Source organism: Mesocricetus auratus, unplaced genomic scaffold (assembly GCF_017639785.1).
Source record: "Mesocricetus auratus isolate SY011 unplaced genomic scaffold, BCM_Maur_2.0 Super-Scaffold_100006, whole genome shotgun sequence".
Taxonomy (NCBI): Eukaryota; Metazoa; Chordata; class Mammalia; order Rodentia; family Cricetidae; genus Mesocricetus; species Mesocricetus auratus.
This window is the reverse complement of record NW_024429190.1, coordinates 23643063-23660520: the sequence shown is the minus strand read 5'-3', so window position 1 is coordinate 23660520 and position 17458 is coordinate 23643063. Positions and strand designations below refer to the sequence as shown.

The 17458-nt window shown below is 44.5% G+C and overlaps 1 protein-coding gene across 1 annotated transcript; it reads right to left on the bottom strand.

The window, feature by feature from the left end:
* Positions 1-226: 226 nt before the first annotated feature.
* Positions 227-15860, bottom strand: Bst1 (bone marrow stromal cell antigen 1). Its single transcript, XM_040747043.1, has 9 exons — positions 15652-15860; positions 13667-13811; positions 12600-12735; positions 11990-12072; positions 9497-9573; positions 8591-8683; positions 7362-7448; positions 4588-4647; positions 227-3096 (listed from the first exon to the last, which is right to left on the bottom strand). Exons 1-9 carry the CDS (start codon positions 15834-15836, stop codon positions 2991-2993), a joined length of 972 nt encoding a protein of 323 aa, XP_040602977.1. The 5' UTR covers positions 15837-15860; the 3' UTR covers positions 227-2990.
* Between the last annotated feature and the right edge of the window lie 1598 nt (positions 15861-17458).

Below are 17458 nucleotides of genomic sequence, written 5' to 3'. Positions count from 1 at the left end.
GGGAAACTGAGAGAAGGCATGTGGGGGGAGGTGTCTCCCAGGCACCGGGCAAGAAAGGTGGCTTGAGAGCACTGGAAGATCATCATCTTGAACTCTAGACTTAAGAACATGGACTTTCTCGACGGGCTGTGATGGCACACGCCTTCAATCTTGTACCCGTCAATGTTGCAGACATTAAAAACTATAAGCACATATGAACACATACAGGGGAAACTGACACATTGCATAAGTTAGCAGAAAATATTTGTTTATTGTCTTTTTCTCAATTTTTCTATAGTGGATTTTTTTCAAGTGGACAGTGAAATGGATACTCAGAAAAAGAGAAACACTTTTATTTTTAGAAAAAGAAGAGGTTTCCCTTTTCCACAGAATTCCAAAGAGCAGCATCTAACTAAGTCCCAGGTTAGTGTGCTGCAGGAGACTTGCAAGGCCCCCTGTAACCCAGGCAACCTGAAGGATTGAGGACAGTGTTCTCCAAGCCAGCTTAAGAGACACCCCTTGGCTGCTACATCCAAGGAGCTGGTTGGCCCCAAAGTAAGTTGAGCCCTTTTCTCCTCTTTTGTCTGAGGCCCAGTAGTCCTCAGTGGTGTCTAATGTGTAAGCAGGGCATACATAATATCCACCAGGTAGATGACAGAGCAGGAAGGAAGATCAATGCAGAGAGAGAAGCATGTTCAAAGACACAGAAGGGAAAGCAAGGCAAACATGGGCTGTAGCAAGGAAGTGAATTAGGTGATAGATACCAAGCTTGGCATGGCTTCTCTGGGAAGCATTTTACAATAAGCGATGGTGACTATACCACATGAACCGTCTACCATGTGCCGGGTCTTTGTTCCCTACACTGCCTCTCTTCTCAGTCTGTTTTCTTCTCCTTCCTGAACCTGACCACGTTCCCCACCTTTATCGGGGTGACTCATCAGCCCCAGAGTGTCCCAGTATAGAAGAAGGGATCCGGGGGCCTCCCAAGTGCCTCTGTGTGTGTGTGTGTGTGTGTGTGTGTGTGTGTGTGTGTTGCATATAAAAGCTGAAAGGCATGTTGCATAACTCAGCAAATGACAGCTAGAGTCATGACGATAGTGATGAGGATAGGTGACTGTCGGGGTACCCATCTTTTGACTACTACAACACAGCTCTGGGAGCTACTTCATAAAGAAATAACATTCATTGCTGCTCAGAACATTGGAGGGTGTCAGGGCATAGCATCATGATGTAAGTATACAGCCTATCATGGGGGGGAACATGTATGCATCTACACATCTACATGATCTGTCTTAGTTTTCAATTGCTGTGATAAAATACCTTGACATTGGAGGGAAAACCCCTGACTGAGCAAATTTGTGTGTGGATTCCAAAGGGACAGAGTTAGGTAGAGAATGAGGAGGAACCAGGAGTCAGAAACAGAAGGCTGGGGAAGCTAGAAGGTGATTATATGACTTACACAACATACACACACACACACACACACACACACACACACATGCACACACGCACGCATGCACGCACGCAGTGGGGGCAGGAGGGGGGAAGAGAGATGGGGAGAAAGGGAGATAGATGGGGGAGGGAAACAAGGAGGAAGAGAAAGAGGGAAAGGGGATGAGAGCCTAGGGAGGGTCTGAAATGACCCTCCATGGTTATAAGGCTGAATTGTGAACCTCTGCTGAGCACAGTGATCTTTAAGTACATGGTTTCCTAGGTTTACAGGGGATGTTTGCTCAAGAGGCCACAGGAATTAAGCATCAGCACTGACTGTGGGTCTCACCTGGATCAAGTGACCTCAGCAAGAAAGGACCTCACGCACTCAGCGATGCAGGGTGGCACATGGAACCTTAGCACTGACTGCCAGAGCAGCTACCTGGGCCTCCAGGGATTACTAGCTCCTCTGAGACAGTATGGGGAAGCTCCTGACTGCACTCCCTCCACCCACCCCACCCCACAACCGCATCAGCATCAAGGAACTCGTGCCTACTTGCTACAGGTAGAGAACAGAAGTATCTGCAACAATATATCTGGTTTTGGTTTTTTTGTGTTCTGGAAATATTATTTGTCAGACAAAATGTCTGCACATATGTGGTGTATGTGTGGGTTTCAATTTTTTGTTATTATAAAATTAATATACTTTAAAAAATAGAAAATATTAAGAAGCCAAAGGCCAAAAACTAAATCACTGTGAGGTTACTATCCAGAGACAATTGCACTGCCCCTTTGAGTTATTTTCTTTCATTCATTTACAGTATGCATATTGTACAAACACACATTCAAGATAGGATTCATAGTCATTATACTTCATAACACTTGCATCATATCATGAGTAGTTTTATATCCCATCTTTTACACTTACTAACATTTTCTTATTTGATTAAATGTTCTCTAGAAACACAGATTTTAAATTTACATCCAGTGAGATTTGCTCCCACAGCTCTAAGAGCTTTGAGAAGGGCAGGCTCCCATAAGACACCTTGGTCCTCGCACTGCCCCTTTAATTTAGCCTCACCCCAATTCCTCATACACCCCTCCCACTCGCCCTGGAATCCACTGCATTCCTCTGTTTCCCCATAGCTTTGCCTTCTTCAGAACTCTGTATCTTTAGCTCGCAGTGCTTATCATAAGTAGCCATCTTTACATAGCGTGTATATATGTATACCTTTATATACTGTACATGTATCTGAAGCTCTGAAACAGGAATATACAGAAAATAGAAAATACAGATGCTTCCAAAAATATATGAGAAAATTATATGAGATTATTTGACACTCCGGGTCCCAGTGTTATCAAAATAAGAAACAATTATTTTTAATTGTTTGTGATAGCAAATTCTGCCTGGCAAGTAAGACTAGTTAGAGTGTAATAGGATTACCATCTGGTTACGCTATTTTCCTAGAAGGAAGAGGATCTTTAGACAATGGGCACCCTTAGTCTGCATAGAACATGGTGGACAGTCCAAGGGTGGATGCAAGACTGGGTTCTCTTAGAACAGCGTGGTGATTTTCTAGTCACACTTGAGAACTCCAAGTCAGCGCTACTAAGAGAGAGATGAGCAGGCTGGCATGCCCTGTTGTATAAAGAGATGGGCTCTCTCTCTGCATAGATGCTGACGCTCTGAAAAGAATGAGGGAAACAGAGACAACATTAGTGTGTGATATCTGCTTTCAAAACCATGCATGCACACTACAGAAATGTTTAGGTAGAGCTGAAAGTTCATAAAGCCGAAAATAAAAATTGTTAATTTCCCAGAGAATCACAGCTAATAATTCCAGTTGTCCTTTCAAGAAAACCCCCACCCCCCACCCCCCACCCTCTCTCTCTCTCTCTCTCTCTCTCTCTCTCTCTGCTCGCTCGCTCGCACGCACCTCTTTGTGTAAACACATGGAACACGATTTGCTTGCCTAACACCACCTCTTGGATATAGATCATGCTGGTTCACACGGAGCCAATTCATTTTTTCCTTGTGTATGAATTCGTGTTGTACGAATGTTCCAGAGTGTTAGCCAAGTTCCTTATTGGTGAATAGTGCATCATCAGAATTTAACCGATTAAGAAAAGCCTGTGGTAACTTTAAAAAGCAAGGGAAGGCCTGGCCAAATCCCATTTAACTAAAGAAGATCTGACCTTTGGAGTCTTTGAAACAGAAATTATTGAATTCTTTTCAACCAATTAAAATGTGAACTTTAAAATTTATAAAACCATCTTATCTTAGTTCAGAAACTAATACCACTGTTCTGGACTAGTTGCCAGGTCCTTACCCACAACTTCCTTAGGATTCTTTGAGTTCCTTTTTTTTTTTAATTAGCCAATGGCTCCACCTGCTGGACATTCACTACAACTGCATTTCTGATTCAATTCTTGTTCACACTTGAATCATTCTAAATCCCTCCCCCCACCCTTTTGCCTTAAAATAATTAACTAATATCTGGATACATTTAATTTATTTTCAACAAAATAAAATAACACAGAGAAAAATGCATTTAATTATTAGGATCTGCCTTTATCTTTTTGTAATTCTTAATTTTTATATCTAGAAGTTTTGATCGGTGGTTTGGAGTTTATCATCTCAGATCTGTTTCTGTTGTCTGCCCCATTACCATATGCAAATTAAACATGCAGCTTTTGTTTCTCTCTGCACTGTATTTCTGCGTCTGTGCTAGAGATGTTGGTTTGACATATTTTGGAGTTAATGATGATTGTAAGTCACCATGTGGGTGCTGGGAGTCAAACCCTCTGGAACAGCAGCTGGTGCTCTTAACCACTGAGCAATCTCTCTAGCCCTAAATTTATTTTCTTAAAATTATAGAAACATCTTCAAGACATACTGTTAAGTGAAAAAAGCAAATCCCAGAATCCTATCATCGTATCATTCATTATAACTGATATAAGAGATCTATGTCTGTGGCGTGTGTGTGTGTGTGTGTGTGTGTGTGTGTGTGTGTGTGTGTGTGTGTGTGTGTGTGTGTGACCATGCTTATATATGTACAGATGCACTCATGTGCCAGGGGACATGGGAATACAGAAACAGTGATCTCCCTACTTTGAGTAAAGAAAAACAGTGTTCACTGCAGTTCACCTAGGTTCTGATTGAAGCCATTTACTTACGAGTTCATGACACAGTCCGGGTGAGTGCTGTGGTCCACACACATTAAGAACTTCACTGGTCTACAAGGAGGAAACAATCCTTAAGAGATTGCCCAAATGGCTTCCACCCATGAAATATTTATGATGAGCCTGAAAAGGTCCGGAAGCACAACACGCATCCCTGACGATCCCACTAGCCTCTCCTTTACAAACAACATTAGGTAGGCTGGGGATGGCGGCACTCCTTTAATCCTAGCATTAGGGAGGGAGGCAAAGGCAGGCAGATCTCTGAGTTTGAGGCCCTCCTGGTCTGCATAAGGAGTTCCAGGAGAACCAGGGCTTCACAATGAGACCCTTATCTCAAGCCCCTTCTCACAAAAGCATTTACTGACTATGTACCATAAATTTTGATTGTGTGTTTTATTCAGATGTCATGTAACCCTTCAATCATCCAATGGCGTCGATCCTATTTTCAACTGCAATTTGTTGCAGTTAAAGCTGCCCACAGTGATTTTCCCATGTTCTCATAACTTGGAAAGCATCATGAGTCAGAGAGCTAACCTTGAATCTTTTAGGCTCGTCCAGATTTTTCCTGGCTGCACACACTACTTTATTAGGAAAACCTTTTTGATACCTACTTTGGACAGAAGGTTGGACACGAGCGATGATGGCCATGCTCTGACTCCAGCAAAGGATGCCAACTGCCTAGCACAACCGAGCAGAAAATGTGAAGTTCCAAGGCAACCAGGAGGGAAGGAAAGCAGCAATGGAAACAGGAGCAGGTGACAGTGACACGCAAGGCATGAGTAACAAGGCAGGCCACGACAATGCCTTTATGACCATATGACAGGAGAGATGTGGGAGAGCTACCCTGTCACTCGGTGCATGCGTGCTCTGTGGTCCCTGCTTAGACTTACCTATCCTGCAGTGGTGTCTACTGTACAAACATACATTTTATTAGTAATGGATTTTGAGGTATTGCCTCACTATGTTGCCTAGGATGGTCTTGAACTCCTTGAGCTCTAGTCATCTTCCTACTTTGGTCTTATGAGTTCCTGGGACAATAGATAAAATCTGTCCATACATATTTATAAAAATAGATGTAGCTGCTATTTTTTCCCCAAAGACAGGCTTTCTCTGAGTCTGATACAATATGGTATTATCAGACACCAACTAGGAGGAGACAGTCTATGGAGAGACAAGGCTCCACCAGCAACCCCAAGGACCCTGAACTCTGGCTGACACAGGACAAAAGGCGATTCCGTTGCATTTTGAGGGTTGAGAGACCCTTACATGCATTTGCATGACCTTTGTTTGGTTAACCTTTGTAGTTTTCTTGGCTACCCAGGGAGAAGAAAAAAACATTAACACAGAATAGCAGCCAGGATCTGAGTGAGGCTTGGAGTTCAAGAAGCAGCATCCAGCTGAAGTGGAGATCACACAAGAGAGGAGAAACAGGCTGGAAGCCACGACAGCTGTGATCTGGTTCTGGCCTGACTCATACAGCACAGCCTGGTGACTGAAGAAAGAGTCTTTCTAGAGAGTTCTTAGGCAAGAGAAAAGTGGTGGTAACTCTGCAATCTGTAGCCACAACTTGCCCTAACATTGAGCTGTAGTGCAGTCAGAATGGTCTGTTTAGATGTATTTCTAAAACCCTTGCTTTGACTCATGAAGGGACATTAGTAGGGGGTGCTTTGTTTCAAGGCTACACAAAGTTGGGTTCAAAAATCAACTTTGACCTTGAGTATTGACCTTGGGCTAGTTATTTAACCTCTGTGACTAATCTACAGGGAACTTTTACGGTCTAAAGACAGACAAAACCAGCCCACGACATTACAAATCTAGCCAGTGATACCACAGGAGCAGACAGCTATGCCTAACAGTGAGACTGGCAGACACTCCGTGCTGTTAGTGTTCTTCTTATCTGAGGGCTGAGGCAGACTGAACTTGATCATCCAACTCTGTATGTAAATTTGTACATTTTCCTGTATATAGGTTAGATGTCCAGAAAAGGTACTTGCTGAGTTTTGCTTTTAAAAGAGGACAGTGGACGGTACCTAAGCTTTGCATTTGCATGAGCAACAATGAGCAAGAAGGCACTGGTTAGGGTCAAGGAGGCCTGGAACAGGGATGGCGTCACCCACACATCCAGAGACTTTGGTCCCTTGGGAAAATGATAGAGCTCATACAATTCTGGGAAGGCAGAAGCAGCAAGATAACAAGATGATGGTGTTGGGTAAGAATACCCCCGATTCCATTTCCACCCAGGCACACCCGTTAGTGCTAAGAAAGCCTGCCCGAGTTGAACTCCAGCCCCTGAAAAGCCACCAGGCTTGAGTACCTAAGAACTGAGGTGGTGACACACACCTTTAATCCCAGCACTTGGGAGGCAGAGGCAGGTGGAGTTCAAGGCCACCTTGATCTATAAAATGAGTTATGATTTTTCATACTGTCTATGGCCGAGACCCATCTATCAAACGCCCATCTCAGTAGCTTTGGTACTGCGATCTAAAGATGTGGGGGAAGCCTAGCCCTTGGTCCCCAATATCATCACACATCAACGAGGCTGTAGGAACGAAGTGCACATGGGTACATGATAAATTGCTGCTATTAGTATCCCCCAGCTGTTAAAATGAACTCTGGCCAAAAAAAGGGGGCTCCGGAAGGTTCTCCCTTCCCCCACATCCGTAGGCAACCCAAAAGCCACCATCCCGGGCCTTTGGAATGGATACCTGCGAACCAACCCTTTAAATTGCTCTAACCCTTCAAAGTGGTTATAACACAGCGCCACCTACCGGTAGTCATCGATACAACTGTGCTGGAACCCCAGGGCTTCCAGTCTGTCTTCCAGATTTTTCACACTGCCTTCGCCACAGGATTCCCTAAAACACAGACCGATGTATATTTTAAATAAGCAGATTAAAGAAAGAGGAAAAGCCGGGCATTGGTGGCGCACGCCTTTAATCCCAGCACTCAGGAGGCAGAGGCAGGCAGATCTCTGTGAGTTCGAGGCCATCCTGGTCTACAAAGCGAGTTCCAGGAAAACCTCCAAAACAATACAGAGAAACCCTGCCTCTAAAAACCAAAAAAAAAAAAAAAAAAAAAAAGAAAGAAATCACTGAAAAAACAATTGAAAAATAAAGAAAGAGGAAAACGTAGCAGAAGCTGTTTCAGTACCGACAAAGATCATTCTGCCACTCCTTGATGTTCTGCTCTCAAGGGGAACGCAGGGAAGTTTCTGGTTTAGGAGCTGTGGCTTCTGGGAAGCCTACACCGTCAGGCAGAGCGACAGGCCCGTGGGGTTTGGCAATATTATCCTCCATGCAGCATCAAGGCTCTGAAGAACAGGGCCCAGCTCTCCTCTGAAGTTACCACACAGTTTGAAACAGGCTGTGGCCTCATCACCAAGCTTCTGGACTAAATGGGCTTAATTGTTTGATCTGGCATTAGTTAAGCCACAGGGTAGAACTGTTTGTAAAGCGGGAGCCAAGCCAGTGGTGGGTGTTATCTTAGGCTGCTTGGAAGTGCGTTCATCCAGGAAAAAGATGAGTTCTACACTTGCTTATGTATAAACTCAGTTTCTGAGAAGATATAGTTCTTCCAAGTCCTGGTCCTCACTGGTTAGCTAGCACCTAGTTGCAGAAGTGGTTGCACCATGGAGAGCAAGGCTTCACCACAGAACACTGGGTTGATAACTGAAAACCCTGGGGAGGTAACGAGCCTTCAAGAGATACAAAGAGAAAAAAAAAGAAAAGAAAAGAAGGAAGGAGGGAAGGAAAACTGGCTTTGACCCTCACAGATGTGTAAGAACCTCATTTACCCAAATCTCCCACGCCACTCATAAAAATCAGCCTGGCATATAACAGAGAGTGAGCCAGCATTCCCAACAGTCATCCTTCTCCACCAGCTGCATTAGAAGCAGAAGGCTGGCAGGTCCCTAAAGCTAAGTGCAAAAGGACTCCCGATCAGACCGTAGGCAAGCAAAGCAAGATCTCACAGCTATTACCCAAGCCCCATAACTTACACAATGGGTCCCCCAACTTCATGCATGACCCAGATCTCAATTCTTGTGATTTTATCCTTTTGTAAGTATGGGATTTCAAAATCTGCAAAAAACCTGGAAGACAGAAAGGACATTTATTTTTCTTTGTTCTTCCATGGTGTTGAATGTGTATATGTTAGGCAAGTTCTCTGACATCAAGACCTGTCTCCAGTCCAGGAGAACCTTTCTTCGAGTCTTAACACCATATGATCACTCTCCATTTGAGCTTTTAGTTTATTTAGACATTTATTATTTTAAAAGTTTCTAGGAAAGTTGGATGAGGTGGTGCACATCTTTAAACCCAGCACTCAGGAAGTAGAGGCAAGTTGAATCTCTTAGAGTTTGAGGCAAGCCTGGTCTGCATAGTAAATTCCAGGACAGCCAGGGCTATTCAGAGAGACTCTGTCCCACACTGCCAATAAAGTGTCTAGGCTTCTTTTTACATTTTGTGCACATGTATGTGTTTATGTATATGTTGGAGCATATGTAAGCTGGAGTATAAAATCAGGTGCTCTCCAGTCTCTCACTGGCCTAGAACTGGAACAAGTAGGCTAGGATGGCTGAAATAGTTGGGGTGCCCCAACACTTGGATTGCAAATGTGCCACCACAACCTGATTTTTCATTTGCGTGCTAGGGATCAGAGAGAGGTCCTGTTTGGAAGGCAAGCATTACCGCTGACCTATATCCCTCCAGCTGTTCTTCTACTCTCGAAATGTGGATACTTGTTCGTGTATTTGTCAGCTGTTAATGACTTAGCTGTACAGACGTGCCTCTAATGAGCACATGTACCACATCACACAACTGTTTCACTTTACCTGACTTTACAAAAGCAAGCGTTAAATCGGAACTGGGGTGACTTTCTAGTCCTTGGGTGTTGCTGTTCTTACCCTCTCACGGGATAGGCTCCATTGGGCTCTGAGCCATTCAGCATGACATTGATCACCCCAGAACTGTCTCTTGAATACTGCAAGAAGAAACAGAGTTTTGAGAAAATGAAGTCACATCATTGTGTGTGTGTGTGTGTGTGTGTGTGTGTGTGTGTTAATAGCAACTTTGTTTTACTTTTTTAATTGACAGTTATCAATGGGGGCAAATTGGCATTTCACATGGCTGTAGAGATGCAAATTGGTTTATTTGGAGAATCAAATCATCTTCAACGACCCCTACTCAGTCCCCTACTCAGTGATTCCATGTTAGGTGCCTTAGCCTAAGGATATGATATGGAATGCATGACATCATGTCAGCTAGAATAAACTAGACTAAGCTGACGTGACAAACAGCCTCAACATGGCAGTGGCTTCCCATGAAGATTCACTGTATGCCCCCACTGAACATTCACCACAGGCTCTTGGTGGTTTGGCACTTCCTCACCCTGAGGAAGCCTCCCACCTGCAAAGCTGTTAACTGCCAGGAAGAGAAAAGGGCCAGTGACCCATCCTACGAGTGACAGATGTCACTCTCACTCACGTCTCATTGGCCCATGTAAGCCACGTGCAAATAACTGCGAGAAGCAGTACGAACCGCAGGTGCAGAAAATAAGCCAGCTGTCTTTGGTGAACAATACGAAGTCCCACCGCAAGCACTGCACACAGACATGCTTGCAAGACCAAAACATGCTCACCAGCTTGGAACTTCAAGGGACTGGTGTACAGTTCCTACTACATAACAACATTTAGCCTGGGCATGTAGCTCATGGTAGAACCTTAGGTTCAAAACCCTAAGTGCGGTCCCCAGCGCCACAAATGATAATAGTAACAGCAATATGTATTGACCACTTATAAGGGTCAAGCTTGTCATTAATGTACTGGATTAGCTTTGCTCTTGCTTCACCCACCTAGTTTATTCTTAAAATGGAGGTACTAATAGTAGCTTCCATGAATAAAACGCAGTTGGAGCACATACATTAAAGTTAGGCAGATTCAGGGTGGCATATGCTACAACTTTCTTTCATTTATTTTTTGAGACAGGTTTTCTTTTGTTCCTTTTTTCCCCCTGAGACATGGTTTCTCTGTGTAGCATCCCTAGCTGTCCTGGAACTTGCTCTGTAGACCAGGCTGGCCTCAAACTCACAGAAATCTGCCCGCCTCTGCCTCCAGAGTGCTGGGATTAAAGGCGTTCGCCACCACCACCTAAGCTAAGACAGGCTTTCTTTGCGTAGCCTTAACTGTTCTGGAACTCTAGCTGTGTAGACCAGGCTGTCTCAAGCTCTCAGAGATCTGCCTGCCTCTGCCTCTCAAATGCAATTTAATATCTGTTTACAGGTCTCTCTCTTTAAATGATTGACTCATTTTATTTTATATGCATTGGTGTTTTGCCTGCATGTATGTGTGAGGGTGTCAGATCACCTGGAGCTGGATTACAGACAGCTGTAAACTGCCATGTGCTGGGACTTGAACCTGGGTCTTCTAGGAAAGCCGCCGATGCTCTGAACTGCTGAGCCATCTCTCCAGCCTGTTACAGGTCTTTTACAGACGGCATTGCTATGGCACCTCTATAGAGGTGTTAAGCCTTCCAGTTCCCAATAACAGACTTTGGCAGCTACTGGAGCCTGTATTTCAGATGAAGCCCTGGGAAAGCAGGAGCAAACACTGCTCCCACTGAAGCTGTCAGGAGTACACAGTGCTCAGCGTGAGGCTCTGTGCTTTGCCCTGGTGGAAGGTTTGATCAAAGTCCTTCACCCAATCGATGGACCCAAGGAACAACTGGAGAGCAAAGCAGACAATGGGAGGCAAGGACACATCACTTCTGAAAGGGGACTTTCTTTACTTGCTTCTTAATCAGCATGACAGACAGTTAATCATCAGCCTTTAACTAAAGACTTCACCCTCCTTATTTCTAATCTTTAGTCCAATGCTTGAGGCAGGGGATGTCAGCAATAAATGACATCATTTTATAACTGCTGACAGCCACCATCAACTCTGTGGCAATATCCTCTGAGATACAGACAAGCCTTAGGAGCATTTCTGTGGTGCCAGCTTATTGGTAGCTGACTGGTTCTTCTTCCATTAATGATACTCTGTGAACATTTCTGATACCCACATCTAAGTCTCCAGTGTCCCAGGCTCTTTGGTAAAGCAGAGATTACTCCCATTTTACACAACACTAGGAAGTACCCGAAGTTCACAATCGCAGTGTGACAGAAATGCTGACAATGCACTCTCGCTGTGTATAACTAACATTTGTGAAACGTTTTTTTCTGCACTGGCCACTGCATTAAATATTTTATCTCCTTAAACCCTCACAACTCTGCAGAGCAGAGAAAATGAGTCAGAGAAATCATTAAAGTGGAAAGGAAGACTCACTGAAATTAGGTAACAGCCTGGGGTCCAGTTCATAGATTCCACGCATGCTCAACACTCACTTACCCATCCCAGGATTACCTGCATGGATGCACTTTTCCAATAGGAGTCCACAGCATTGTTTTCACAGTCTTCTGATGTGGGGCAGGACTGGTAATCAAATCCTAGGAGAAAAGCACACAAATACCTTTCATATTGGAAACTGTATTAATGTAAAGTACTTGCTAATTCCATATTTAGCATTTTAAGCAACATGCACAGTGTATTTACCTTCTTTGAGCCTCAGTTTCCCCTCTGGAAAATAAAGACTTGAAGGCAGAGTCCTGATTGCACTCATAGGCTCTGAGGTCAGATTGTGAGATTACATGGCTTACTGAATAGACATTCCTAGGCAACTCCCTTAATCAAACCACGCCTCAGTTTCCACGCTTGCCAAATTAGGAATAGTGATAGGATGACAGAGGATAATGTGTGGATTCTAGAACTAATGTGTCTAAAATACTTACAAGCCTGCAATAAAGGTAAGTACACTCTACCCATTATTGTTATTACCCATTACTATAGATGTCACCTATCTCAGAAGATTTGGGAAGAATTAAATGAGATGAACATATATGAAAATATCCAGCATCAAAGGTAAATTTGCAGATAGAGGAGCTGCTGCTATATGGTAATGTGTGAAAAATCTTACCAGAGGCATTTTCCTGTCTACACCAACTCAAGAAATCTCCAACCTTGCCATACAGAACATCACATAGGGGCATAAAGCGACGGGTGTTCTCTGAGAAGCTCATAACGAGTAGGTGGTTATTCTCCCAGAACAGCGACTGATGAGAAACAACCAGGAATTAAAATGCAAAAGGAAATGAAAACACATTGCAGTTTGTCATCATGACAAATCAGCAGTCATGGAATTTGTACCTGCTGCGAGCCTACTGCTTTCTTTTTCTTTGTGGCTACTGCATGTTTGAAGAGTGCTGCCTCTCTCCTCCCTGTATTACAAACACACAATGCAGACAAGTAGTTCCCAACCTCCCTAGTGCTGCAGCCCTTTAATACAGTTCCTCATGTTGTGGTGACCCCCAACCATAAAATTATCTTCATTGCTACTTGGTAACTGTAATTTTGCTACTGTTATGAATCATAATGTGAATATATTTTTGGAGATAGAAGTTTGTTAAAGGGGTTGCAAACTACAGGTTGAGAACCACTGATATAGATGATAATGACATATTTTCCCAGCAGCGTGATTAAGGGACTAGGACTGGAAGCCTGGCTCTGTCCTATGCTAGATGTGTGATTTTGACCAAGGCTTGGTTAGGAAAATAAGAAGCAGAAGTCTTTGACCTCATGTTGTAGCTGTGATTAGGGTGATAAGCAATTGTGTGATGTCCTTCCTAGAATGCACAGTGCACACCTCATTCTTTACACACATCTGGTACCTTCCAGAGTAAATAGTGTCTTCATAGAGCACTATTCCTGGCAGCTGTCTCATCCGGTCCTCAGTAGTTCAGGTTCTTTTTAGACTGGAAGGGCTATAAATACTGTATTTTCCTTGCTATTCCTAACCCTTAATGCGACACCAGGAACACAGAAGGATTCCAATAAGTCATTTGTTATGTTCATCAACTAGCTCACTAAGCCTCTAGGAGATGTACAATTCTAAATTATGCCTCTGCTTTTTACCAACAAAGAAAAAATGCAGCACAAACTTAAAAATATACATTTCTTGGCCATATTTGAGGCGGTTGTCCTCACCTTGTCTCTAGGAATGGCGTGCCTGGAGAGGTTAATGAAGAGGTCGTAGTCTGAGGGAAGCACAGAGCAGGGGTCCTTGTCTAGCACCACCTTGAAGGCTTCCCAGATGGCTGTGCAGTTTTTGTTCAAAAGGTGCCAGTCAGAACTGGGGAGAGGCTTCAGAAGGTAAGGCTCTTGTGGTGGACCTGAGTTCAATGCCCACCCCCGCACCTCCCCACCCCTACCCCTGTCCATGTGGCTGCCTGTGCCTCTAACCCCAGCATTGTGTGAGGTGGAAACGAGAATGACTGGGGCCTGCTGGCTGCCAGGCTAGCTCTAGCTTTGGAACTAGAAAATGATAGAATTAGAAAATTATCAAACAAGACACCCAGTGTTTCCATCTGGCCTCTGTGTGGACACAGACACATCACACACACACACACATACACACACACACACACACACACACACACACACACAGTGCAAATTATAAAATGAAAACTCGGAATGCACCACAACGCACTGTGAAACACTTCCACTGTGAGAGGAAAAGCGGCGTTCTCCGGTCTAAGCAATATGGTTTTCCCAGGTTAGTGACGTAATAGAACAGGGCACAGATAGAAGCACAACTAGAAGGTGACAGTTCCTTTCCTTTCCTTTTTGTTTTGTGTTTTTTGTTTGTTTTGTTTGTGTTTTTGAGGCAGGGTTTCTCTGTGTAGGCCTGGCTACCCAGAACTCACTCTGTAGACCAAGCTAGCCTTGAACTCAGAGATCCACCAGCCTCCCAAATGCTGGGATTAAAGGCAGAAGGTGACAGTTTCATTTTCAATAAACTGTGCAGCCTCTGTTTTGCAGATGGTGTGTGTGTGTGTGTGTGTGTGTGTGTGTGTGTGTGTGTGTGTGTGTAAGAGAGAGAGAGAGAGAGAGAGAGAGAGAGAGAGAGAGAGAGAGAGAGAGAGAGAGAGAGAGATCAAGGGCCATGCTATTAGTCAGGTATTCCACCACTGAAACACATCTCTAGCTTTTGTCTCTTCTTTTAGACACAAGAGTGGTGTCTTTGGAGTGCAGGTCTCTGGACCCATGAGACCAGGTCAGGAGGCAAGACTTGCAAGGACAGAGGAGGATGACAAGTGCTGGGAGTGACTTCTGCTGAAGCAGAGTGTCCCCCGGGGACAATTTTCACTCCTGTGGTACAAAGCCACCTTTCAAAATCACTTCTATGCAATGGTCCCTTTTTCTTCCCCTTGGTGAGAGACGACTACCTCCTCCTCCTCCTCCTCCTCCTCCTCCTCCTCCTCCCTCCCTCCCTCCCTCCCTCCCTCCCTCCCTCCCTCCCTCCCTCCCTCCCTCCCTCTCTCTCTCTCTCTCTCTCTCTCTCTCTCTCTCTCTCTCTCTTTCTCTCTGAAATGTATAATAATGAAATACAACTGGCACAAGAAAGGGGTAGTGTAACAACACGAAAAGCAGGTCCAAAGGGGGAAAACAATTAAGAACAATGGGTGCAAGACAGGGAACCAGAGTCCTCTAGCCGGCTGCTCAGCTCTTCCTAATGCCACCCTGCTCCCTCGCCATCCCTTCTTCAGTCCAGACAAACACTAAGCTTGAGGCATCGTCTGGCAAAAGACACCTGGAGGAGGGGCCCTGAAGGAGACGGGAGTTTGGAGGATGTGATGGTTTTAGCCATAAGGAGAGAAAAACTTGAGCTACTCTAGACCGGAGGACCTGGAATTCCCAAAGCGTGCTCACTTCAGCAGTTGTTGCTAGAGATATCTGTTGGCTGGAGAGGCACAGTCACTCAAAGTCACTCTAGACTGGTATTTGTGCTCCCACACACAGCTCTCTCACCTCTTCACCGGCAGCTCAGCCTCATCTACAATCTCCTGGACCTGGGGAACCTGTGCACTTAGGCCCCTGTCCCTGAGAATCGCATGGAGACCCGCTAATCCCTCTGGCTGACTTTCCAAAGCCACCCTCTCTCCCTTTTCCCTTTCTGGCTTAGCACCTACCCGGGCTGGAGGCTCAGCAGTGTGGTGTACTCAGCGCAGCGGCCCAGGAAGATGCTTTGCAGATGCGGCGTGGTGCCCTCCCCACTCCATCGAGCTGCGTCAGCTCGCGCCCCCAGCAGCAGTGGTAGCAGCAGGGGCGACCACAGCCACAGCCACAGAGACAACGTGCATCCCCGGGCGGCCATCGAGGAGACTTTGATTGCTCCAGTCCATGACCTCTTGGGCTCCTCCCAGTTTCTCTCCTGCCTCAGAGGCGTTTCCCCTTAGCTCAGCACTAGCTGAACGCTCAGCTCACCCTAACGCCACCGCAACCCCCTTCCATTCCCTTTCTTCTTCTATTCATACAGACACTAAATTTCAGGCATCACTGGCAAAAGACACCTCGAGGAGGGGCACCAAACGAGATGGGAGTTGAAAGGACCTGAGGGTTTCATATGTAAGAGGAAAAAACTTGTTTTGATTCATACCGCAACACCCTTGACAGGTGTCCTCTTTTTCAAGGACCAAAAATGGTTGGATTTTGTTTGTTTTCAACACACACACACACACACACACACACACACACACACACACACACACACACACACACCTTTCCCGTTCACACCATACTTCCTAGCTTGGTTTATAATTGTCTTCGGTTTTCAGATGAGTAAATTTGGAATAGTTAATTAACTTCTCCCGACATCTCAGTTTTACTCTCAGGTAACCCTTAAGACAGTCTAGAGAGCCAGAAGTTAATAGAGTTCTTTATGGAGTACCACATCCTCAGACCTTACCCCAAAACAGCTGTGAACTCAGACTGCTGGCACAGTACGTGTGTGTGTGTGTGTGTGTGTGTGAGAGAGAGAGAGAGACAGAGAGACAGAGAGAGACAGAGAGAGACAGAGAGAGACAGAGACAGAGACAGAGAGACAGAGAGACAGAGACAGAGACAGAGAGACAGAGAGAGATTTTATTTGAATCCTTTTTGTTGTAACCAAACTCTATATTCTTCTGTCTTGCTTTTCCTTAAGTGATAGGTATTTTCAGTCTCCCAGCATCCATCCATCCATCCTCTCCTTCCAGTTTGCTCCCACATTTTTAAACAGGTGTATGGCTTGTCTCTAGGTGGTTTTGTTTTGAATATTATCTTCTGGCTTTCTGCTATGGAAAAGTAGATTGCATTCTTCCTCCTTCCCCATGCCTCCCTCCTCCATTCTTTTTTACCTTTCATCTTCCCAACATGTTATTACAGCCATAAATCTGTCATATTACATTACCATGTACTTGTGAACATTATTGGACTCATTTTCCCCCACCTTGGGGGGGGGAAGCATATTCTATGCTTCAATGTACACTTAGAATCACAGTCCACACTCTGTAAGTCATGTAAATTTCTCATTCAAAACCGCCAGTCTGAAACCCTGTCTCGAAACAGCAGCAGCAACAACAACAACCACAAAAGATGCCAGTCAACATCCTTCCTTGGGAATATCCAACTTCCTGTTTCAAGATGAGCATGCTGCTTTTGGCTGTGTGACTGTCATCCTAGTTAGTCATCCCTCTCTTCTATGTCATGTTCTCTCATTTCCAGATCCCTTTATAAATCACAATTTCTAATGGCCTCTTGAGAAGATACTAGGAAGTCTCTGAGACTGTTGCACAATAGAAAATATCACTATTTTACACATTTGATAGAGAATTGATGATGCAGAATTTTAAATTGGAAATAATTTCCCTTCAAAGTTTGAAAACCATTTTCCTTGAAAACCATTTTCCTTTTATTTTTCTACCATCTCCTACCCCAATAGTTTGGGGAATTTTTTTA